Genomic DNA, 24,817 nt, shown 5'->3' with positions numbered 1-24,817 from the left:
TGAGAATACCATGACAGTATCTCTCTCCACTGTTGAATCTGAATACACTGCTGCTGGATCTTGCTGCGCTCAGCTTCTATGGATGAAGCAAACACTCAAGGACTATTGCATCCATCTGAAGCAAGTACCACTCTACTGCGACAATGAAAGTGCCATCAAGATTGCCAACAACCCAGTTCAGCACTCGAAGACAAAGCACATTGAAATTCGTCATCACTTTCTCAAAATCATGTCATGAAGGAAGATATTGATATCATTCACATCAACACTGAAGAGCAATTGGCAGATATCTTCACAAAGCCCTTGGATGAGAAAAGGTTTTGCAAGTTGCGGTGTGAGCTAAATATCTTAGAATCCTCAAATGTCCTGTGATTGGACACACATCCTAACACTTATGCATATTGATGACTTAGATGTGCAACACACGAAGTAATGTATATCTTCAATCAATGAAGACATACACTCTAAGTGTGAATACATTAATGCGGAATTTGACTTCGGAGCGCCACGATAATTGTACGCCGTGTCTGGGTCTAATACTTCCTATACGGTGGGTAACGCCACCACCAAACTTTTGTTTGGAGTGTTTCATTTGGCGTTACATTTGCTAAGTCTTCGCATTTGATTTATCTTCAACATTGATTTGTCTTCATGTTGATCTTCACTTTGTTGACTTGGTCTTACTCAGATATATATACATATATTTGTGTTCTGTCCTCTACAGCATTCACTTATAGCTATGTCTTCTTGTTTGAATCGTTTGGACTAAGTGAATGTGATCGGACCCTAACCTCTTCTATGCTTCTACCTCAAATTCTATCTATCCAAATCATATGCATTCTATTGGAACCGTCGAATGTCTTCTCTGCGGCCTTGTCAGCAGAAGATACAGAGACAAAAATTGGATCTGTTTTAAATGCTATATCCTTATTGCCTGAAACCCGGAGAAGCTGGAACGACCACCCGACAGTCCAGGCGTGCGTGGGAACATGGAACAACTTCCAATGTGTTGCATGTTTGCCACATGTCCTTCAGATGTGAACCGCCAGGGGCACCTGCGTAATTGCGCTATGTTGTTCCTTTGCTTATAAATACACATCTAATCGCGGTCAAAATACTTCTTCCACCTCTCCACCTCGCACAAACCCTAGCGCCACCACTAGCTCCCGACGACGCCCGCGACGAAGCGCTTAGCTGCCGCGACCTCACCGACGCCGTCCTCACGCCGGCCGCGGACCTTGTTTCCTCCACTGTCGCCGTAGGTGTCTTCCATCGCCAAGTTAGGGCACGGAAGATTGAACTGCTCGGCCTCCTACTCAACTCTGTCTAGCAGTTCTTCGTGTGGTAAATAAAACCTCCTTTTTACTGTCTTTTTGATCCGATAGATTCATCCTTCCTTACCAAAAGTAGTTTCTATGCCTACAAAATTGAATCTATCCTATTTCTCCATCTCATACTCTGCCTAGTATATTCACTTATGCTTCACAACAAGTTAGATTCCTCACTTGTACCTATTCTTGGATTCGTACAAATCTGGAACCAACTCTCAACATATAAGTGAATGTCTTCGCGCTATGAGGTCAATGTCTTCAAACTGATTTATCTTCAAAATCTTCTGAGAATGCATATGACCTCTTCCCATTCCCTCGCATCTCTAATGCTGTCACAGGTACATGCCCATGGGAGAATGCCTTGGTTCTCATAGTCTGCATTCATTTGCAGAATTCTTACAGCGTCACATCAATTCTCCCGAAGCCAGTTCTTGTCTGGCCAGCAGACGGAAGCCTTTGCAAGTTCTGAAGCCATCCAGGTTGAACTATATGGCCACTTAAAAGTCAGCAAGAAAGGGCGGCATGCAGCGCCGTGGGAATACATCCAAAGATTTGCCACCTGATTTGTATGAAATGTACAAGACTGACCCAGAAGAAACCTATGGTGAACGCAAGACTCGAATCCAGTGGATTTGAAGATATTGGGCACAGGAATGGTACAAATACAGATTCGTCACAGCTGAGTATGCTAAGAAGAATGCCATCGAACGACCTTGGGGAGATATATTATACAAAAATCTTCAACCCAATTCCAAGTCCGAAGCCATTGCTCAAGGCTTCTACCCTTGCATGGTCCGTGGACCTCAGCCTGCTAATATCGACCCATCTTCTCTGTTATGGTGTCGGGACGACAATCTATTCAAGCGCAACTACAAGTTTGCCAAGGATTCTGCTATAAAGAACAAGAAAGCATTTGGACTCGACTTCAATCCCGGTCCATCTGCTCCTCGGGCTGATGGCACACGTGAAGCTGAACCGAATGTTATCGGGCCCTTCTACAACCTCGAAGGTCTCATCACACACATTGTTGTTCAGGGGGTAGCCGTGGAGCACTCTGCAGACGACGCTGATTCTGATGAAGCGCCTGCTCCACCCAAGCGACAGAAGCAGAAGAAACCAAAGGCTTCAAAGCCCTCTGCTGCACCTAAAGCTTTGCGTGCGAAGCCACTGGCTACTGCACCTCCTGCATCCAATGTGCAGTCTGAAGATCTCTCTCGCATCTCCAAGAAGACCGAGAAGAAGAAGAAGCCCATCCAAAGCTCTGGTCAAGCACTGACCCCAGCTGCCGTTCTGAGGAACGAGAATGAAGCCATTGATCTGTCAAGTGATGAAGATCTTGGTGATGATGCTCTCGAGCTGCTGATAAAGAGCAAGCAAGAGGCGGAGATCTTCAACGATCTGCCCCACTTCAACGTGGACATCTTGAATAACTTCATTGATGAGTGGTTTGAAAATCCGAGCCTCGGCATCGATGATTGATACGTCTCCGTCGTATCTACTTTTCCAAACACTTTTTCCCTTGTTTTGGACTCTAACTTACATGATTCGAATGGAACTAACCCGGACTGACGCTGTTTTCAGCAGAATTGCCATGGTGTTATTTATGTGCAGAAACAAAAGTTCTCGGAATGACCCGAAACTTCCCGGAGATTATTTTTGGAAATAATAAAAAATATTGGAAGAAGAATCCACGTCAGGGGGGCGTCCACCTTTCCACGAGGGTGGGGGCGCGCGTGCCCCCCTAGGCGCGCCTGCCCCACCTGGGTGCGCCCCCAGCCTTGTGGGCCCCCTTGAGCTCCACCGACCTCAACTCTAACTCCATATATTCATGTTCGGGGAGAAAAAAATCAGAGAGAAGGATTCATCACGTTTTACGATACGGAGCCGCCGCCAAGCCCTAAACTCTCTCGGGAGGGCTGATCTGGAGTCCGTTCGGGGCTCCGGAGAGGGGAATCCGTCGCTGTCCTCATCATCAACCATCCTCCGTCACCAATTTCATGATGCTCACTGCCGTGTGTGAGTAATTCCATCGTAGTCTTGCTGGACGGTGATGGGTTGGATGAGATCTATCATGTAATCGAGTTAGTTTTGTTAGGTTTTGATCCCTAGTATCCACTATGTTCTGAGATTGATGTTGCTATGACTTTGCTATGCCTAATGCTTGTCACTAGGGCCCTGTGACACCTAAAATTTCATTTGGATTTTTCAAATTTTTTACTTGACTTGAGGGAGGTGATTTAAAATTTTTCTTCAAAAGAACCCTCCCTTTCAAAATATTTTTTTATGGCAAGAGTTTTATTTGGATTCACCCAAGACTTGTTTTTGGTCTTGGAGGTTCTTGCTTTTTATTTTGGACTCAAGCCAAAATGCTTTTCACTTGGGAAAAATGTCTTTTGAAAATTTCTTTGAAAATACTCTATAGCTTTTGGAATAATCCTTTACCACTTTCAACAAATCTCTCTTGCCATGACCTTAGTGCAGATCCACTCTCATAAACCTTTCCTTATCTTTGGATCATGATTTACTTCAAATCCAGCAAGTTGGACCTCTCCATATTTTTATTTTCCACTTATTTCTTATCAAAACAATTTCTACCTTATATCTTGATCATTGGAGGTTTACAAAGGAGCTACTCTTTCTGCTTTGATTTTTGCCCCCAAACCTTTTTCCCTTCCTAGTCCTTTGAACCCTCAACCAAGATCCATGAAGATCCACTGGTCTCCAGTTCAAATTTTTCAAACTATACTTGCTGCAAGTTTGGACCAGATTTGCCAAATTTGATGAAATTCATTCAAATCCTTCTCCAAAAATTCTGAGTAAAATCAGGCAGCCTCTGGGTGCATTGAGTGGTCACCTCACCAAGCCCCAGCTCCAGGAAAATTTTTCTTCATACCTAATCATTTCATCGAACACCTTCAGAGCACTGTCAATATCAGGTTCAGTCAAATTCAGTTAACAGTGGCTGAATCACTGTCGTTTTCTTCAGTGTCTGTTGTCGATCTCGCCAGTGCCCGGCGTCGCCGTGTTTCCTGTCCCCTCCCCCTTGTCCTCTGCACCGCACGAGCGCCTAGATGCTTGCGGGCGTCGGCGACGAGCTGGAGGAGGTGCGCCGCCCCGTGACCGACGCCAGCGGCGGCTTTGCGGCCGCCAGAGAGAGGCGCAGCGCAGACGGCGCCACCCAGCGTCGCCCAAGCCACCGGAGAGCGCCGCGTGGTCTTCCAGTCCCCAGTGCGCGATGCCACCCTCGTCGTGAACCGCTGGGCGCGGAGCGCGCTCTCTGCCGCCGTCGTGCCCGTGTGGCCACCCCACCGTGGACCGGCGCCATTACGCCAAGACCGACCAGGATTAGCGGGGGAACGGCACCAGTACACCTCACTGATGCTGCCTGGCCACCTAAACTCCTTGCCAAGCCGCTGCCTCGCCGTAATTGCTCGCCGGAGCAACCCCGTTCACGGCCACCCCTCGAGCCGCCTATAAATAGAGGCCCCGAGCTCCAGCTAGTACCCACACCACCTCTACACTCCAGCAAGACCCTGCCTAGCCACTTGAAGAGCCCCGAGGAAGTCTCCTTCCTCAACTCCGGCCGCCGCGACCCGCCACGGGATCCAGCTCGATTCGCTCCCGTGCGTGCACCTCTGCCTCCCATCTCTTGCCAATAGCTCTCTAGTGCATCCCTCCTTCTGACCCGCGCTTCAATTCGAAGTTTGCAGCACACCACCGGAGTTCCCAACCATCGCCCGAGCCGCCGTTCGCCGGAGAAAGTGTTGCCGTCGACATGGTGCTCCCCGACGCCCAAGTACACCACCCACCGACGCGGAAGGACACGCTGATACTCTTGGTACACTCCAATCTCCCTGACTTGCTACGGTTCGACGCCGGCGACCACCGCAGCCTTCGGGCGCCGGCGAGGTCTTTCAAACCTGACATGTGGACCCCCCACGTCAGCCTCTCTTTCTTTCCCCGTGAACCGTTTTCTGTTGGCGCCTTCGGGCAGAGTACGTTTTCTCTGTGGGCTTGCGCGTTTCTATTCGAACCGTTTTCTGTCTTCTCAGTTAAACCCCTGGAACTTTTCTGTTTCATTACAGATGAGTCCCTGGACAGAAACCCTTATAACTTTTTAATAAAAAGTGATTTTTGAGTGATTCTTTTTTTGACGGTCTTAAAATTTTGTCTAGTTTTTTATGGGATTTATTTGAAATTTGTTTTTGGAACAACTTTTATGCACGCGTTGGTTTTCACGTTAGTATGCTTTTTTCGCTATACCGTAGGTTCCGGAAGAGGTGACGGAGCCGCGAACTTCGCCGAGCTAGACTCCGACTTCTCCGAACCAGGCAAGCATGTTTGAACCTTTGATATGATAGGTGTTTGCATGATTGCGTGAAAGGTTGTGCATGGCATACGAGTATCGGTGAGCACCTCGTTGCATGTGAGGCAACTACCCATGTGTTCCAAAGTTACGGTGATCTCTGATGAGAGATGGCCTAGGCATGTGGTGAGATGAAGGGCAGTAAGGTGGTACTGTTGTAGCATGCCAGCCTTACGTCATCCGTTAAATTCCGACGTTAACGTGGACGGAGTCACGTTGTCGTTCTTCCCCCTTTCGTGCTACCACATGTTTTCTGCCAGAATGCGGTTTAGTAAGTTGGTAACCTCTTTCCGTGTACACACCAAACAGAGGGGCCGGGATGATGGTTCCATGGCCCTGGATTAAAGCCAGTCATCCGGTCAGGGGGCATGGGTGTTTCCGGTTGGGACCGAGAGGGGGGCACCCCTTAGAGCGCGTGTATAGAAATTTGATCCCATGCTACGCGAGGTTGTAGCCTCCCCGTCTCAAGGTTTTCTTGAACGTTGCCGAGGGTGATTCCTGGCTTCGGAATGTTGAGTGGGTGTGTACTGGTTAGATGTGTTTCTTCCAAAACACCATAAACGGAACTAGTCCCCGTGACTACTGAAATCCGTTGGCTATGGTTAAAGTACAAACTCTGCAGAGTCAAATCCTTCCGAGTCATCGTATCCATGGTCCAGTAACGTGATCAGCGTATCCATGTCTATGTCGTAACCTCGTGGTATATTCTTCTTTCCGGTAAGCGAGCATGAGTAGTAAACTTAGCTGAACGTTATTCCTGTGGATGGACTAACCCGGTTGTTTATCTCATGTCTGATTATTCTCTTGATATGATTTAAGATTCATGAGTTACTAAGTTATGAATATAAGCCCTTTATGTGATGTCGCTCAGATGTCCGACTGTGGCATGTTTGTCTCTTACTTTCAATATGAGCCCTTTATGTGATGTCGCTCAGACGTCCGACTGTGGCACGCACTGTCTTTTATTTTCTGTTATAAGCCCTTTATGGGATGTCGCTCAGACGTCCGACTGTGGCATATTGATTATTTACTTTTGATATAAGCCCTTTATGTGATGTCGCTCAGACGTTCGACTGTGGCATGCACTATCTTTTATTTCCTTTTATAAGCCCTTTATGTGGTGCCGCCCTGACGCCCGACTACGGCATTATTATTCTTGCAGTTTCCTCTCGAGGAGTCATTCAGACCCTCGTTTGGCACCCAGTATTTATTTTGGGATTTCGGGAGGACTACCGCCCGACTTCTCTGTTATTTTTCCATGCATCATTATCTCTATGTCTGAACGCACTTGTTAATCTATTCATATGCTTCATGTTTACATTTGTTATATCTTATGTCCGAACTGTCTTGCGAGTACTTTCATAGTACTCACCTGGCTTGTTGATTTGGCCAGATGTTGACGAAGGCGATCTCTTGGATGAAGAGTTTGATAGTGCGTCCGACGCCTAGAGGAGTCCCAGTCAGTCCTGTGCGATCCCAGATATTGGTCACTTGTATTAGATACGCTTCCGCCACCCGCAATAAGTCTCCTCGAGCCTCACTCCGACGCTCGAAGAGCTGTAGTTTTCAGGAGTCATATCACCCACTTCGCGGTGATATTTCCACCACCGTTGTTATCGTGAGTTATTAGTCATGCCACCCTATCCGCCGTTATGTTTTATCGGCGTTCATGTAATAAATTGTTGAGCAGTCTCCACTCAACCTTGTATTATATTCAGCACTCCTGATATTTTTTCTTCTGTGGCCAAGATATTGTCTACCAGTGAGAAGGAATCCTTCTTTACTGGTCCGTAAAAGGGATTGGTCTCTCAATAAATATTTTATTGAAAAACCGGTCGTGACAAGCTTGGTATTAGAGCCAGGCTGACTGTAGGAAGCCACTAGGTGCGATCGCTAATCGGTTATTAGCGTCTTTTGTGCTTTTTCAGCATTTTGCAATTGTAGCTATTTTCTGTTGGTCATCATAAATTTATGACATGACTACTCAGAATTTTTGCCTACTTTTGTAGATGGTTGGCAGCAGCCGTGAGACTCGAGTGTTCACGAACGTGCCCGGGGGGTTTGTCAAACTCCTCGTCTCCATCACCAAGCTCGCGATCGGGCCAGCGACTCGTCCGGAGTTCACGCTTTATCAGCACAAGCTCAGCGACGACGTGTCTATGCACCAAGCCGTGGTGCAATTCAAGGGAGGACGTTCTGCATCTCGCCACTTCCGTTTTGTGGGAAGGGCCATGCCTACAGAGAGGCATGCCATGCAGATGGCTGCCCGTGAGGCGATAGCTCGTCTTCGGGACATCCTCCCTATGATGAAGACTCGTCGCTACCGCTACCTCCCATGCCATGTGCCACATACTTGTCACTATGCATTCGCCTGCCATCGGGGAGAACGAGATGAAGCCACCGAGATGGTTGTGGAGTATCTCAAGGCTCTGGAGGAGTCTTTCGACAACCTCATGGACGATCTTGTGGCTGCCCGCATGGACTTAGTCCAGGGCGGTCCTGCCAGCAGGAAGGAGCTTCTCCTCACAGCACCGCCTCTGACATTCGTCTCGTCTTCAGCCTCTTATGCACCGGCCGTTTTGGCCACTACTCGCCGTCTTCCTACAACTGAGGAGTTCGACAGAGTCATCGCTCCTACTCCAGTCAGAGCTGAACCGCCTGCCGCACCCGCACTACCACCTGTCGCCCACGCGCCATCACCGTAGCGCAGTGTTACGCGCCAGGAGCCAGCTAGAGAGGAGGTGGAGGTTGAATCTCCTGCACTGCTGAGTCTTGCCCTCGGCAAGGGGAAGGACATCGTCACCATCTCCGACTGAGAGCGCCGAGTAGCCGTGCGTTTTGTCTGCTTGTATGATGTGTTTTATCTGTACGCTAGTTTGTATTAGTGTGTTCGCTGCTTTCTGGAGGAGTATGCTAGTCTAAATAACATGTCAGGATTGTGTACGCACATCCTGAGTGTTGTATCGTGTGTTTGCTTTTCGCGTGTAAGATATATGCTAAGCAGTTCTTCTCCGTGCAAAATCGTTCATGTTTTCTTGAAAACCTTGAGGTCTTTTAAATTGTTGCCTTTGCAAGATTTTCCTTGTGCCACACAGTTCTTCTCATGGGTTTTGCAAAATAATACCCCAGACTGGAAAAATGTCTCGCCCGTGGACTCGCTCCATGCCCAATCAGCCAGAAGAAGTTTATGGGACACAGACTAGCAACAACTTCACTCAGGGACAGTCCAGTCAACAAGACAGCGAAGCAGCCTTGTCTCAAGTATGCCGTCTCTTCGAACAAAGCCAGCAACAGCACCAAGAGATGATGAATCACATCATCAATATGGGAAACCACCGTGAACCCTATCAACCACATTCCAAGTTATCTGAGTTACAGAAGACTCGCCCTTCAACTTTTGCTCACACTGATAGGCCGCTGGAAGCCGATGACTGGCTTCGTGATATCGAGAGGAAGCTGATTATTGCTCAGTGCTCAGATAATGAGAAGGTGCTTTATGCACCACACTACCTTACTGGAGCAGCTGCAGCATGGTGGGAGAACTTCCTACACATGCATCCCAGTGAACACAACATCACCTGGGAAGAATTCAAGGAAGGCTTTCATGGGGCACACATCCCCAGGAGCATCATAAAAATCAAGAAGAGAGAATTTGACGATCTCAAGCAAAGAGGCATGTCAGTAACAGAATACAACGGTCAGTTTACCCAGCTATCTCGTTATGCCTACGACGAGCACATGACAGAGAACAGGAAGATGGAAAAATTCCTGGACGGCCTGGCACCGGCACTAAAATGCCAACTGGTTGTACACACTTTCCCGGATTTTAAAACTCTGGTTGACAAGGCCATTACCTTGGAGAATAAGCGTCGTAGTCTGAAAGATCTCCGTAAGCGAAAGAGGGACAAGACGACTCTTGCTCGCAACAACCGAAGCAAGACTAAGGTTCCAAGGACAGAAGCAAGGAAATCAGCGACTACTGATCTAAGGCCCGTCAGACAGTTTCATGCCAGGTACAAGGAGTTCACGTACCGTCCAGGGGTCACCTGCTATGCTTGTGGTGAAGAAGGGCACTATGCTAAAAAATGCCCAAAGCCGAGGAACTCGGCCCCCAAGCCAAACAATGGTGGGAATAATCCACCCCCCAAGCACAACAATTTCAATCCCAACAACAACCACAGGAAGGGTCACCTGAACCATGTGACCAGGGAAGAAGCGCAGAATGCCCCAGACATCGTGCTCGGTACGTTCCCTGTCAACAGTACCTGCCACGGTTTTGTTTGATTCTAGAGCTTCCCATTCGTTCGTTTCGAAGAGTTTTGTTTTGCAACATGGTTTTCCGATACTTCCCTTGGAAAAATCTATGATCATCAAGTCCCCCGGAATAAGCAAATCGCTCAGAGTTACTGCCAAGGAGTAATCATTGAGTTCGAAGGACTACAGTTCCAAGCAAATCTCATCGTGTTGGAAAATAAAGGACTGGATGTCATTTTAGGGATGGACTGGTTAACCACCAACAAAGGATTCATTGACTGTTTCAATCGGACCGTGATTCTCACTCACCATCATGGCAAGACAATAAAGGTTACAGCTCAAGAAAGGCCACGGTCACGGCAACCAAAACTGAACAAAGTGGACATTTCAGAACTGAGAAAAGTTCCAGTGGTATGCGAGTTTCCTGACGTATTTCCTGAAGAACTGCCAGGCATGCCACCAGACCGAGAGATAGAATTCAGCATCGAACTAGCACCTGGCACCGCTCCCATCTATAAGAAACCTTATAGAATGGCACCCTCAGAATTGGTGGAGTTGAAGAAGCAGATAAAGGAATTATTGGACAAAGGATTTATTCGAGCTAGCTCCTCACCATGGGGTTCGCCAGTGTTGTTCGCCAAGAAAAAGGATGGGACACTGAGACTGTGTATAGACTATCGAGCTCTCAATATGGTCACCATCAAAAACAAATATCCGATGCCACGGATAAATGATTTATTTGACCAGCTCGCACAAGCCAAGGTGTTCTCAAAAATTGATTTGAGATCGGGATATCATCAATTGAAAGTACGGACAGAAGATATCCCTAAAACAGCATTCACCTCCAGATACGGATTATATGAATTCACAGTGATGCCTTTTGGTCTAACCAAACGCCCCCGCATATTTCGTCCACCTCATGAACAAAGTGTTCATGAAATTCATGGACAAATTTGTTGTGGTGTTCATCGACGATATTCTGGTATACTCAAGGACACCAGAAGAGCATGCTGAGCATCTTAGAATTGTTTTGGGAGAATTAAGGAAACATCAGTCGTACGCCAAATTTAGCAAGTGTGAGTTTTGGCTAAGGCAGGTTGGTTTCCTAGGCCATATATTGAACCAAGAAGGTGTGGCCGTAGACCAAGAAAAAGTCAAAGCCATACTTGACTGGAAGCCACCCGCCAACGTTACAGATGTGCGGAGTTTCCTGGGAATGGCCGGATATTACAGAAGATTTATTGAAGGATTCTCCACTGTGGCAAAACCAATAACACAGTTGCTCAAGAAAGACAAGAAATTTGTATGGACGGAAGCATGCGAGAGAAGCTTCCAAGAACTTAAGAAGAAGCTAACAACCGCACCGGTATTAACCGTGCCAGACATACACAAGAGTTTTGAAGTATATTGTGACGCGTCCCGAAAAGGCCTCGGATGTGTACTAATGCAGGATGGCAAAGTTGTCGCGTATGCCTCCAGGCAGCTGCGAAAACATGAGGAAAATTACCCAACACATGACTTGGAGCTAGCAGCAGTCATACATGCACTCAAGGAGTGGAGGCACTTTCTATTGGGAAATCGCTGTGAAATATATACGGACCATAAGAGCCTCAAATATATTTTCACACAGCCAGAGCTAAATTTACGCCAACGACGCTGGTTGGAATTGGTCAAGGACTATGATGTCGGCATTCACTACCATCCAGGGAAAGCAAATGTAGTGGCTGATGCCCTTAGTCGAAACCCCAGCCCGGACAACGACGGTCCGCAAAACTTGAGGCCTGAGTTTCAGCAAGAGTTCATTAGGCTCAACATGGTGTTAGTCTCTGAGGGCACCGTATCAAATCTGGAGATACAACCCACCCTAGTGGAACAAATTAAGAAGGCTCAACAGGGACATCCCAGCATCGAAGGTATAAAGAAGAAAATGAACCCTGGTAAGGCTTCAGAGTTCGTCACAGACAGTGAAGGAATATTATGGTACGGAGACAGACTTTGCGTACCTAAGATTGAGGAACTCAAGCAACAAATCCTAACCGAAAGCCACACCGCTCCATACTCGATCCATCCTGGAGGAACCAAAATGTACAAAGACATTCAGGAAAGATTTTGGTGGCACGGTATGAAAAGGGATATAGCCGCATTTATTGCTTGTTGCGATTCATGTCAGCGCATCAAGGCCGAGCATCAAAAGCCAGCAGGGCTACTCCAGCCAAACAGGATACCGGAGTGGAAATGGGATGAAATAGGAATGGACTTCATCGTCGGACTACCCCGATCACAACGTGGAAATGACGCCATATGGGTCATCACAGACCGACTAACCAAGGTTGCTCATTTCATTCCCGTGAAGACTACCTACTTCACACAAAGACTGGCCAAACTTTATCTCTCCCGTATAGTTTGTTTGCATGGAGTCCCAAAGACTATAATATCCGACCGAGGCACACAATTTGTCTCCAAATTTTGGGATCACCTGCAACAAGCTCTGGGCACGCAGCTAGCTTTCAGTACAGCGTACCACCCTCAGACTGATGGACAAACGGAACGTGTGAACCAAATCCTAGAGGATATGCTGAGAGCCTGTGTGCTCACCTATGGGTCCAGTTGGGAAGAGAGTTTGCCGTATGCCGAGTTTGCTTACAACAACAGTTACCAAGCCAGCTTGCAAATGGCACCCTTTGAAGCATTGTACGGGCGGAGGTGTCGTACCCCACTGAATTGGTCAGAAACAGGTGACAGCCGTATCTTCGGCCCAGACATGCTTAAAGAGGCCGAGGAGAAAGTTAAGCAGATCAGGGACAGACTCAAGACAGCGCAGAGCCGACAAAAGAGCTACTACGATCAAAAACATCGTGAGGTCAGCTTTGAACCCGGTGATTCCGTATACCTACGAGTGTCTCCTATGAGGGGCCTGCAACGGTTCAAAATTAAGGGGAAGCTAGCCCCGAGATTTATCGGACCATTTTGTATAGAGGCACAAAGAGGCACAGTGGCCTACAAACTAGACTTACCCAAGGAGCTGTCAGACGTCCCTGACGTATTCCACGTCTCACAATTGAGAAAATGTGTGAGTAACCCGGAGAAGCATGTATCTCATGAGGGCATTGATGTACAACCAGATCTCACCTGCAGAAAGCGGCCAGTAAAGATACTGGGAGTGTCTGAACGGAGGACCCGTCAGAAAACGACCAAATTTTTCAGAGTTCAGTGGAGCAACCACACTGAGGATGAAGCAACATGGGAAAGGGAAGATTTTCTTCAGGAAGAATATCCATATCTATTCGAGGATCAGCTGAAATCTCTAGGACGAGATTTTTCCTAAGGGGGTAGGTGTTGTGACACCTAAAATTTCATTTGGATTTTTCAAAAAATTTACTTGACTTGAGGGAGGTGATTTAAAATTTTTCTTCAAAAGAACCCTCCCTTTCAAAATAATTTTTTTATGGCAAGAGTTTTATTTGGATTCACCCAAGACTTGTTTTTGGTCTTGGAGGTTCTTTCTTTTTATTTTGGACTCAAGCCAAAATGCTTTTCACTTGGGAAAAATGTCTTTTGAAAATTTCTTTGAAAATACTCTATAGCTTTTGGAATAATCCTTTACCACTGTCAACAAATCTCTCTTGCCATGACCTTAGTGCATATCCACTCTCATAAACCTTTCCTTATCTTTGGATCATGATTTACTTCAAATCCAGCAAGTTGGACCTCTCCATATTTTTATTTTCCACTTATTTCTTATCAAAACAATTTCTACCTTATATCTTGATCATTGGAGGTTTACAAAGGAGCTACTCTTTCTGCTTTGATTTTTGCCCCCAAACCTTTTTCCCTTCCTAGTCCTTTGAACCCTCAACCAAGATCCATGAAGATCCACTGGTCTCCAGTTCAAATTTTTCAAACTATACTTGCTGCAAGTTTGGACCAGATTTGCCAAATTTGATGAAATTCATTCAAATCCTTCTCCAAAAATTCTGAGTAAAATCAGGCAGCCTCTGGGTGCATTGAATGGTCACCTCACCAAGCCCCAGCTCCAGGAAAAATTTTCTTCATACCTAATCATTTCATCGAACACCTTCAGAGCACTGTCAATATCAGGTTCAGTCAAATTCAGTTAACAGTGGCTGAATCACTGTCGTTTTCTTCAGTGTCTGTTGTTGATCTCGCCAGTGCCCGGCGTCGCCGTGTTTCCTGTCCCCTCCCCCTTGTCCTCTGCACTGCACGAGCGCCTGGATGCTTGCGGGCTTCGGCGACGAGCTGGAGGAGGTGCGCCGCCCCGTGACCGACGCCAGCGGCGGCTTTGCGGCCGCCAGAGAGAGGCGCAGCGCAGACGGCGCCACCCAGCGCCGCCCAAGCCACCGGAGAGCGCCGCGTGGTCTTCCACTCCGCAGTGCGCGCTGCCACCCTCGTCGTGAACCGCTGGGCGCGGAGCGCGCTCTCTGCCGCCGTCGTGCCCGTGCGGCCACCCCACCGTGGACCGGCGCCATTACGCCAAGACCGACCAGGATTAGCGGGGGAACGGCACCAGTACACCTCACTGATGCTGCCTGGCCACCTAAACTCCTTGCCAAGCCGCTGCCTTGCCGTAATTGCTCGCCGGAGCAACCCCGTTCACGGCCACCCCTCGAGCCGACTATAAATAGAGGCCCCGAGCTCCAGCTAGTACCCACACCACCTCTACACTCCACCAAGACCCTGCCTAGCCACTAGAAGAGCCCCGAGGAAGTCTCCTTCCTCCACTCCGGCCGCCGCGACCCGCCACGGGATCCAGCTTGATTCGCTCCCGTGCGTGCACCTCTGCCTCCCATCTCTTGCCAGTAGCTCTCTAGTGCATCCCTCCTTCTGACCCGCGCTTCAATTCGAAGTTTGCAGCACACCATCGGAGTTCCCCACCATCGCCCGAGCCGCCGTCCGCCGGAGAAAGTGTCGCCGTCGACGTGGTGCTCCCCGGCGCCCAAGTCCACCACCCACCGACGCGGAAGGACATGCTGATACTCTTGGTACACTCCAATCTCCCTCACTCGCCGTGGTTCGACGCCGGCGACCACCGCAGCCTTCGGGTGCCGGCGAGATCTTTCAAACCTGACATGTGGACCCCCACGTCAGCCTCTCTTTCTTTCCCCGCTCACCGTTTTCTGTTGGCGCCTTCGGGCAGAGTACGTTTTCTCTGTGGGCTTGCGCGTTTCTATTCGAACCGTTTTCTGTCTTCTCAGTTAAACCCCTGGAACTTTTCTGTTTCATTACAGATGAGTCCCTGGACAGAAACCCTTATAACTTTTTAATAAAAAGTGATTTTTGAGTGATTCTTTTTCTGACGGTCTTAAAATTTTGTCTAGTTTTTTATGGGATTTATTTGGAAAAAATTTGGAATAACTTTTATGCACGCGTTGGTTTTCACGTTAGTATGCTTTTTCGCTATACCGTAGGTTCCGGAAGAGGTGACGGAGCCGCGAACTTCGCCGAGCTAGACTCCGACTTCTCCGAACCAGGCAAGCATGTTTGAACCTTTGATATGATAGGTGTTTGCATGATTGCGTGAAAGGTTGTGCACGGCATACGAGTATCGGTGAGCACCTCGTTGCATGTGAGGCAACTACCCGTGTGTTCCAAAGTTACGGTGATCTCTGATGAGAGATGGCCTAGTCATGTGGTGACATGAAGGGCAGTAAGGTGGTACTGTTGTAGCATGCCAGCCTTACGTCATCCGTTAAATTCCGACGTTAACGTGGACGGAGTCACGTTGTCGTTCTTCCCCCTTCCGTGCTACCACATGTTTTCTGCCAGAATGCAGTTTAGTAAGTTGGTAACCTCTTTCCGTGTACACACCAAACAAAGGGGCCGGGATGATGGTTCCATGGCCCTGGATTAAAGCCAGTCATCCGGTCAGGGGGCATGGGTGTTTCCGGTTGGGACCGAGAGGGGGGCACCCCTTAGAGCGCGCGTATAGAAATTTGATCCCATGCTACGCGAGGTTGTAGCCTCCCCGTCTCAAGGTTTTCTTGAACGTTGCCGAGGGTGATTCCTGGCTTCGGAGTGTTGAATGAGTGTGTACTGGTTAGATGTGTTTCTTCCAAAACACCGTAAATGGAACTAGTCCCCGTGACTACTGAAATCCGTTGGCTGTGGTTAAAGTACAAACTCTGCAGAGTCAAATCCTTCCGAGTCATCTTATCCATGGTCCAGTAACGTGATCAGCGTATCCATGTCTATGTCGTAACCTCGTGGTATATTCTTCTTTCTGGTAAGTGAGCATGAGTAGTAAACTTAGCTGAACGTTATTCCTGTGGATGGACTAACCCGGTTGTTTATCTCATGCCTGATTATTCTCTTGATATGATTTAAGATTCATGAGTTACTAAGTTATGAATATAAGCCCTTTATGTGATGTCGCTCAGACGTCCGACTGTGGCATGTTTGTCTCTTACTTTCAATATGAGCCATTTATGTGATGTCGCTCAGCCGTCCGACTGTGGCACGCACTGTCTTTTATTTTCTGTTATAAGCCCTTTATGTGATGTCGCTCAGACGTCCGACTGTGGCATATTGATTATTTACTTTTGATATAAGCCCTTTATGTGATGTCGCTCAGACGTCCGACTGTGGCATGCACTATCTTTTATTTCCTTTTATAAGCCCTTTATGTGGTGCCGCCCTGACGCCCGACTGCGGCATTATTATTCTTGCAGTTTCCTCTCGAGGAGTCATTTAGACCCTCGTTTGGCACCCAGTATTTATTTTGGGATTTCGGGAGGACTACCGCCCGACTTCTCTGTTATTTTCCCATGCATCATTATCTCTATGTCTGAACGCACTTGTTAATCTATTCATATGCTTCATGTTTACATTTGTTATATCTTATGTCCGAACTGTCTTGCGAGTACTTTCATAGTACTCACCTGGCTTGTTGATTTGGCCAGATGTTGACGAAGGCGATCTCTTGGATGAAGAGTTTGATAGTGTGTCCGACGCCTAGAGGAGTCCTAGTCAGTCCTGTGCGATCCCGGATATTGGTCACTTGTATTAGATACGCTTCCGCCACCCGCAATAAGTCTCCTCGAGCCTCACTCCGATGCTCGAAGAGCTGTTGTTTTCAGGAGTCATATCACCCACTTCGCGGTGATATTTCCACCACCATTGTTATCGTGAGTTAGTAGTCATGCCACCCTATCCGCCGTTATGTTTTATCGGCGTTCATGTAATAAATTGTTGAGCAGTCTCCACTCAACCTTGTATTATATTCAGTACTCCTGGTATTTTTTCTTCTGTGACCAAGATATTGTCTACCAGTGAGAAGGAATTCTTCTTTACTGGTCCGTAAAAGGGATTGGTCTCTCAATAAATATTTTATTGAAAAACCGGTCGTGACAGGCCCAAGTGCCATGATTTCAGATCTGAACCTATTATGTTTTCATGAATATATGTGAGTTCTTGATCCTATCTTGCAAGTCTATAGCCACCTACTATGTGTTATGATCCGGCAACCCCGAAGTGACAATAATCGGGACCACTCCCGGTGATGACCATAGTTTGAGGAGTTCATGTATTCAGTATGTGTTAATGCTTTGGTCCGGTACTCTATTAAAAGGAGGCCTTAATATCCCTTAGTTTCCATTAGGACCCGCTGCCACGGGAGGGTAGGACAAAAGATGGCATGCAAGTTCTTTTCCATAAGCTCGTATGACTATATTCGGAATACATGCCTACATTACAATGATGAATTGGAGCTAGTTCTGTGTCACCCTATGTTATGACTGTTACATGATGAACCACATCTGGCATAATTCTCCATCACCGATCCAATACCTACGAGCTTTTCACATATTGTTCTTCGCTTATTTACTTTTCCGTTGCTACTGTTACAATCACTACAAAACCCAAAAATATTACTTTTGCTACCGTTACCACTACTATCATATTACTTTGCTGCTAAATACTTTGCTGCAGATATTAACTTATCCAGGTGTGGTTGAATTGACAACTCAACTGCTAATACTTGTGAATATTCTTTGGCTCCCCTTGTGTCGAATCAATAAATTTGGGTTGAATACTCTACCCTCGAAAACGGTTGCGATCCCCTATACTTGTGGGTTATCAAGACTATTTTCTGGTGCCATTGCCGGGGAGCATAGCTCTATTCTTTGAGTCACTTGGGATTTATATCTGTTGGTTACTATGAGGAACTTGAAAGACGAGAAGACAAAAATTTATCCCTGAACTATGAGGGGAGGTAAGGAACTGCCATCTAGCCCTGCACTTGATTCACCTTCTATTTTGAGTAAGCTTGCGACACCTAAACCTGCTTCTGCCATTAATTCTGATATGTCGCATGTTATTGATGATGCGACTTCTGCTATGCATGATACTTATGATGAAACTACTTCTATGCTTGATACTACTGTGCCACTTGGTGAATTCCTTGATGAACAACTTGCTAGGGCTAGAGAGAATGAAATTATTGAAACTTATAATATTGATGAAAGTGATGATGAAGACTCTCCCAACAAATATGAATTACCAGTTGTGCCTGAGGGCTGTGTTATGGATGAAGAAACTGCTAGAGACTTTCTTGCTTGCAACGATAGAAGTGATCTTAAGAAATGATTAGCTAAGCTTAAACAAAAAACTTTAAATGCTAGAATGAAATATCATCCTGCTTATGCTAATTCACCTATCTTTGTTACTGATAAGGATTATGAATTCTCTGTCGACCCTGATATAATTACTTTGGTTGAATCTGATCCTTTCTATGGTTATGAATCTGGAACTATTGTGGCACATGTTACTAAATTAAATGATATAGCCACCCTGTTCACTAATGATGAGAAATCTCGCTACTATTATATCCTTAAAATATTTATGTTCTCATTAAAGGGTGATGCTAAGATATGGTTTAATTCTCTTGATCCTGGTTGTGTGCGTAGTCCCCAAGATATGATTTATTACTTCTCTGCTAAATATTTCCCAGCTCATTAGAAACAAGCTGCTTTAAGGGTTATATATAATTTTGTGCAAATTGAAGAAGAGAGTCTCCCACAAGCTTGGGGGAGGCTTCTCCAATTACTTAATGCTTTGCCTGATCATCCTCTGAAGAAAAATGAAATACTTGATATCTTTTATAATGGACTAACCGATGCTTCCAGAGACCACCTGGATAGTTGTGCTGGTTCTGTTTTCAGGGAAAGAACACCGGATGAAGCTAAAATTCTATTGAATAATATGTTGACCAATGAAAATAATTGGACACTTCCTGAGCCAATTCCTGAGCCTATTCCTAAGCCAACTACGAAGAAGAGGGGTGTTCTATTTCTCAGTCCTGAAGATATGCAAGAGGCAAAGAAATCTATGAAAGAGAAAGGTATAAAAGCTGAAGATGTTAAGAATTTACACCCTATTGAAGAAATACATGGTCTTAATTTACCGCCTTTTGAAGAAACACATGGTCTTGATAACCCGACACAGGTAGTAAAGGTAAATTTCCTCTATAGATATGAAAAGGTTGAAATCTCGCTTACTAATCTTGCTAGCCAATGTTTGGATGAGTTTGATAACTTTATGGTTAAGCAAGAAGATTTTAATGCTTATTTTGGTAGACAATTAAAACTCAATGCTTATATGATTGAACACTTCAGTGATTATATGTCTAGAGTTAAAGGTGAACTTAAACTCATTAGTAAACATGCTTCTATGGTTACCACTCAAGTAGAACAAGTACTTAAGGCTCAGAATGATTTGCTCAATGAATTGAATTTTAAGAATAATGATTTTCCTGTTAGAATGGCTACTAGAACTGGTAGAATGACTCAGGAACCTTTGTATCCTGAAGGCCATCCTAAGAGAATTGAGCAAGATTCTTAGAGAAATAATTTAGATGCACCTAGTTCTTCTAAAAAGAAGAAAAAGAAAAAATGATAGGACTTTGCATGCATCTAGTGAACCTGTTGCTGAACCACCTGAGAATCCTAATGATATTTCCATTTCAGATGTTGAAATACAATCTGGTAATGAACATGAACCTAGTGATAATATTAATCATGATGTTCATTTTGATGCTCAACCTAGTAATGATAATGATGTAGAAATTGAACCTGCTGTTGATCTTGATAACCCACAATCAAAGAATCAACGTTATGATAAGAGAGACTTTGTTGCTAGGAAGCACGGTAAAGAAAGAGAGCCATGGGTTCAGAAACCCATGCCCTTTCCTCCCAAACCATCCAAGAAAAAGGATGATGAGGATTTTGAGCGCTTTGCTGAAATAATTAGACCTATCTTTTTGCGTATGCGATTAACTGATATGCTCAAAATGAACCCTTATGCCAAGTATATGAAAGATATTGTTACTAATAAAAAAAGATACCGGAAGCTAAAATTTCCGCCATGCTCGCTAATTACACTTTTAAGGGTGGAATACCAAAGAAACTTGGAGATCCAGGAGTACCCACTATACCATGCGCCATTAAAAGAAATTATGTTAAAACTGCTTTATGTGATCTTGGAGCCAGTGTTAGTATTATGCCTCTCTCTTTATATCGTAGACTTGACTTGAACAAGTTGACACCTACTGAAATATCTTTGCAAATGGCTGATAAGTCAACTGCTATACCTGTCGGCATTTGTGAGGATGTGCTTGTTGTGGTTGCAAATGTTACTATTTTAACGGACTTTGTTATTCTTGATATTCACGAGGACGATAGTATGTCTATTATTCTTGGAAGACCCTTTTTGAATACTGCAGGGGCTGTTATTGATTGCAACAAAGGCAATGTCACTTTTCATGCTAATGGCAATGAGCATATGGTACACTTTCCGAGGAAACAACCTCAAGTTCATAGTATAAACTCTATTGGAAAAATTCCATCGGTTATTATTGGAGGTTTTGAATTTCCTCTTCCTATTGTCAAAAAGAGATATGATATTCTTATTATTGGGGATGTGCATATCCCCGTTGAAGTAACTTCGTGCTATTTGAAAATTCTCCGGTTTCATGCAATTCGGAATGAGTATGTTCACAAGACCTGATCAACCTTGTTAGTGGATTCCTTTTGATGAGCATGGGATGGATGAAGTTAGAAAGCACAACCTTCTGTACCCTCCTTTTACTTTCTGTTATTTAGTTGAAATGAAGTAAAATAATATTTTCTGTCTGTTTTTTGAATTATCCGTGCAATATAAAAATACCCCAAAAATAAAAGTTCTCCAAATACCCTGAAATTGAAATATGATTTTTTCTAGAATATTTGAGAATATCTGGCATTGAGAACACAGCAGGCGGAGCAAGTACCTAGGCACGAGGGTCCAGGGCGCGCCCACCCCCCTGGGCGCGCCCCCTTCCTCGTGGACCCACGGTGGCTCCCCTCCACTTATTCCTGCACCCACACACTTCTTCTTCCTCCCAAAAAAATCACCAACCAGCTCAAGCACGAGTTCTAGCTCATTTTGCTGCGATTTTCGATCACCTTGCTCAAAGCACCTCTCACGAAACTGCTTTGGGGAATTGTTCATTGGTATGTGACTCCTCCATTGGTCCAATTAGTTTTTGTTCTAGTGCTTTATTCATTGCAAATTTGTGCTGCCTAGGTGACCATGTTCTTGAGCTTGCATGTCAAATTTATATGGTACCAAGTAGTTCTAATGCATGATATAGGCTCTGGGCACTTGTTGGAGTAGTTGCTATCAATTTTTTTGAGTTTGGTTCACTTTTATTTGAAGTTACTAAAAATTTCAGAAATTTTCAGAAAATGATGAAGAGATTTTTGAGGGGCTCTTCGAGCCGAAGCTCGAAGGAAAAGCAAAGTGAAGAAGAAGAGAGTCCCAAATATAATTTGCCTCGTACCGCGGAGGTTCGGCCATGTGAATAGCCTTGTGACGATTTCTTGAGGGCAGCCGGGATTTATGATGATTTTTATGAATTGGCTGAGAATGCAGGCCTCACCGACTTCCTCCGCGACCAACGAGAACAGTATCTATTACTCACCAATACCTTTGTGCAAAATTTTCATTTCCATTCTAGGAGGTCACCACCTACGGTGGATTTTTATTTATATTATGAGTATAAGGAGATGACCCTCCAGGAATTCTGTAGAGTTTGCAAGTTACCCTTTCCAGGTATCATAGAGGAACCACATAGTAACGATGTGGAGGGGTTTATTGATACAATTGATGTAGGGGAAACGAGGAAAGTTTCCGACGCACGAATCACTAGTATACATTTTCTTGTTCTACGTTACTTTGCTACTAAATACTTTGCTGCAGATATTAAGTTATCCAGGTGTGGTTGAATTGACAACTCAACTGCTAATACTTGAGAATATTCTTTGGCTCCCCATGTGTCGAATTAATAAATTTGGGTTGAATACTCTACCCTCGAAAACTGTTGCGGTCCCCTATACCTGTGGGTTATCAATGATCTTTAGCTTCCAATTGGCATCAGTGTCTCCTTCCATGGTGCTATTGCAAATGAGCTGGCTCTGGCTCAGAAAATAGTTGAACTGAAGAACAAAATCGACTATGAGAAGGCTCAGTTCAAGAATCACATGGCCAAGCTCAACGTGGCTGACGTTCAAAACTTCAAGCAGATGCTGCATGACCTCAAAGAGCAGTTTCAATAGAAACGTGAGGCAGCAAAAGGATCAACAGAACGTATGAAGCTCTCCGCTGCAAAATGTGTTCAAGCTCACAATGAAGCTGAGAAGCACAAGGCACTTGGGCGTCCTGGCATCGACCCCAAGATGGCTGCCAAGAAGAAGCCTGCTGTGGCCCAAGCTGAAGCATCTGCGCAGGAAGCAGCTGGCATTGTTTTCCCTGCCAGCATGACAGGCTCGAAGCCTAAGGTCCCCACAGTAGCTTCAGAGCTCAAGAAAACAAGGGCAGCTGAGGCCGAAGCCAGAAAGCGCAAGAACAAGAGCGCCGCTGATGATGCACCACAGACCAAGAAGAGGAAGACAAAGTCTTCGAAGAAAGATCGGGCTACTCCCACAGAGCCCCTTCTCGTCGAGCCAATCTCAGTTGCTCGTCCTGTGTCCGAACACCGAGAGCGTCAGTTAATAGTTCACGAGCCTGCTTTCACAGAGGCTCCTGAAGCTGAAGACATTCCAGCTGTTGACCCCACCGCAGCTGAAAACATTGGTACACAGGACAATGTAGATGATGATGAAGTCCTTCCTCAGATAGAGCACCAACTGGTATCATCGCTTGTTCTCACGAACAGCGAACTCATCAGCATTGGTCGTCCTTTGACGCCAATTGCTCAGGATGATTCATGGGCTGATCGCCCTCAAGACTGCCCCCGTCAAGAAGAATCACCAAGCACTCCACCACCTCAAGTCACCACCCAGGTACTTGACGATGACGACTATGTGGTCCAATGAACTCCCTCTCCAAATGCGTCGCCCGCATTCCGCAGGCTTCGCAAAGGACTAAGGCCACAAGTCGCTTTGTCGAGCGTTCTAGAAGCATAAGAGCACCACAACTCAGTGGCACGACAAGTGTTTCCTGACGCCACTCCAACTGTGAACATTTCTGTGTCTGAAGCCAAAGCTGCTGAAGACATTCCGGCTGCATCAGCCGATGACCCAGAAGAACCCCGTCAAGAAGAAGAGCGAGTTGCCACACCACCTACCAACCAAGAAGCTGTTCTCGAGGAGAACAAGTCTGTGCCAGACCCTCCCGCCACACATGTGGAGGTTGAAAATACATTAGCGGCCACCAACAACACTACTGAAGCCAATGACATTGTCATGGCTGAAGCTAATGTGGCGCCTGAAGTGAACGTGGCACCTGAAGCCAATATTGCACCTGAAGCCATTGTACAACTTGAAGCCCATGTCAATGCCGATGCTCCTATACCACCTCCAAGGCCTCACACTATTGAGCTGGCATTTGATCGCGGCCTACCTGTCATAGTTCGTTGGCCTATTCTGGTTCCTCCTCTTGCTCCCGGACCTCAATTTGACTATCATGTGGAGCACAGGCCTCAGGTCCAGAAGCCAAAACCTAGGCTGCCAAGGTTTCCAGGTACAACAACTTCACCAGGGTCATTTAATGTGAATGGCTTCATTGCACAGAACACCTTCTTTGATAGCGCCAAGAACCCATACTCGAAGCCAAGAATTTCATCTGATCGGTTCTGGAGCTATCAGCAGCGCAGTTACTATTCTTGTGTTCTTTACGATCAAGGGCGCATCTTTCCCCATATGCGTCTAGACCGCGAAGCTATAGCTGGCCTGCCCTGCTTGGAAGAAGCCCTCCACTGCTTCAGAGATGCTACCTTCTACAGTTTGTGACTGACAAAGAGAATTGGAACGAAGAGCTTCTGCTGCAATTCTATGCAACTCTTCACATTCGCGGCTACAACAGGGATCCGAAGACATGGGTCCTTGAGTGGATGACACGCAATGTACACCACGAAGCCAAAGCTCTTGATATTATTGAGCTCACTGCCTTGCACACTACAGGTGAACTCTATAACCTGGTTGTTAGCTTCACCGCAATGCTTTGGAGAGCATCTTCCAGAAGCCTGAGCCAAACAAGAGCCAAATGCTGAGCATGATGAAGCCACTTCCACGTGACGCTGAATATCCAAAGGAATTCTTTGTTGAAGACCTAGAGTATCTGCCCCGCACTATTTATCATATCATCAGGCGAACTCTATGGCGTGTCAAAGGACATTCTCCTGCAGTGAAGCTTGAAGGAGCAATAAAGACATTGGTCTTCTATATCTTCAATGGCATCAGCTTCAATGCTCAAGACTTCTTCATAAGGCAATTGGCTGCATCTGCCTCTAATCTATTTGGTCTGAAGTTTTATGCTCCATGGCTAATGTGCCTCATCAAGCTTCACTCTGCTGTCAATTATCAGCCCTCTGTGT

The 24,817-nt window shown here is 45.9% G+C and overlaps 1 protein-coding gene across 1 annotated transcript in view; it reads right to left on the bottom strand.

Moving 5' to 3' along the window:
- The window catches only part of LOC123142594 (uncharacterized), a 144,256-nt gene that overhangs the window by 44,991 nt on the left and 74,448 nt on the right, over positions 1-24,817 (bottom strand). The window contains exon 9 of the mRNA XM_044561441.1: positions 16,432-16,444. Within this exon, the coding sequence (XP_044417376.1) occupies positions 16,432-16,444 (13 nt within the window). The remainder of the gene's footprint in view (positions 1-16,431; positions 16,445-24,817) is intronic.

Source organism: Triticum aestivum, chromosome 6D, assembly GCF_018294505.1.
Source record: "Triticum aestivum cultivar Chinese Spring chromosome 6D, IWGSC CS RefSeq v2.1, whole genome shotgun sequence".
In the NCBI taxonomy this organism is placed as follows: domain Eukaryota; kingdom Viridiplantae; phylum Streptophyta; class Magnoliopsida; order Poales; family Poaceae; genus Triticum; species Triticum aestivum.
The sequence above is the reverse complement of the archived record's forward strand: the minus strand, read 5'-3'. Positions and strand labels throughout refer to the sequence as shown.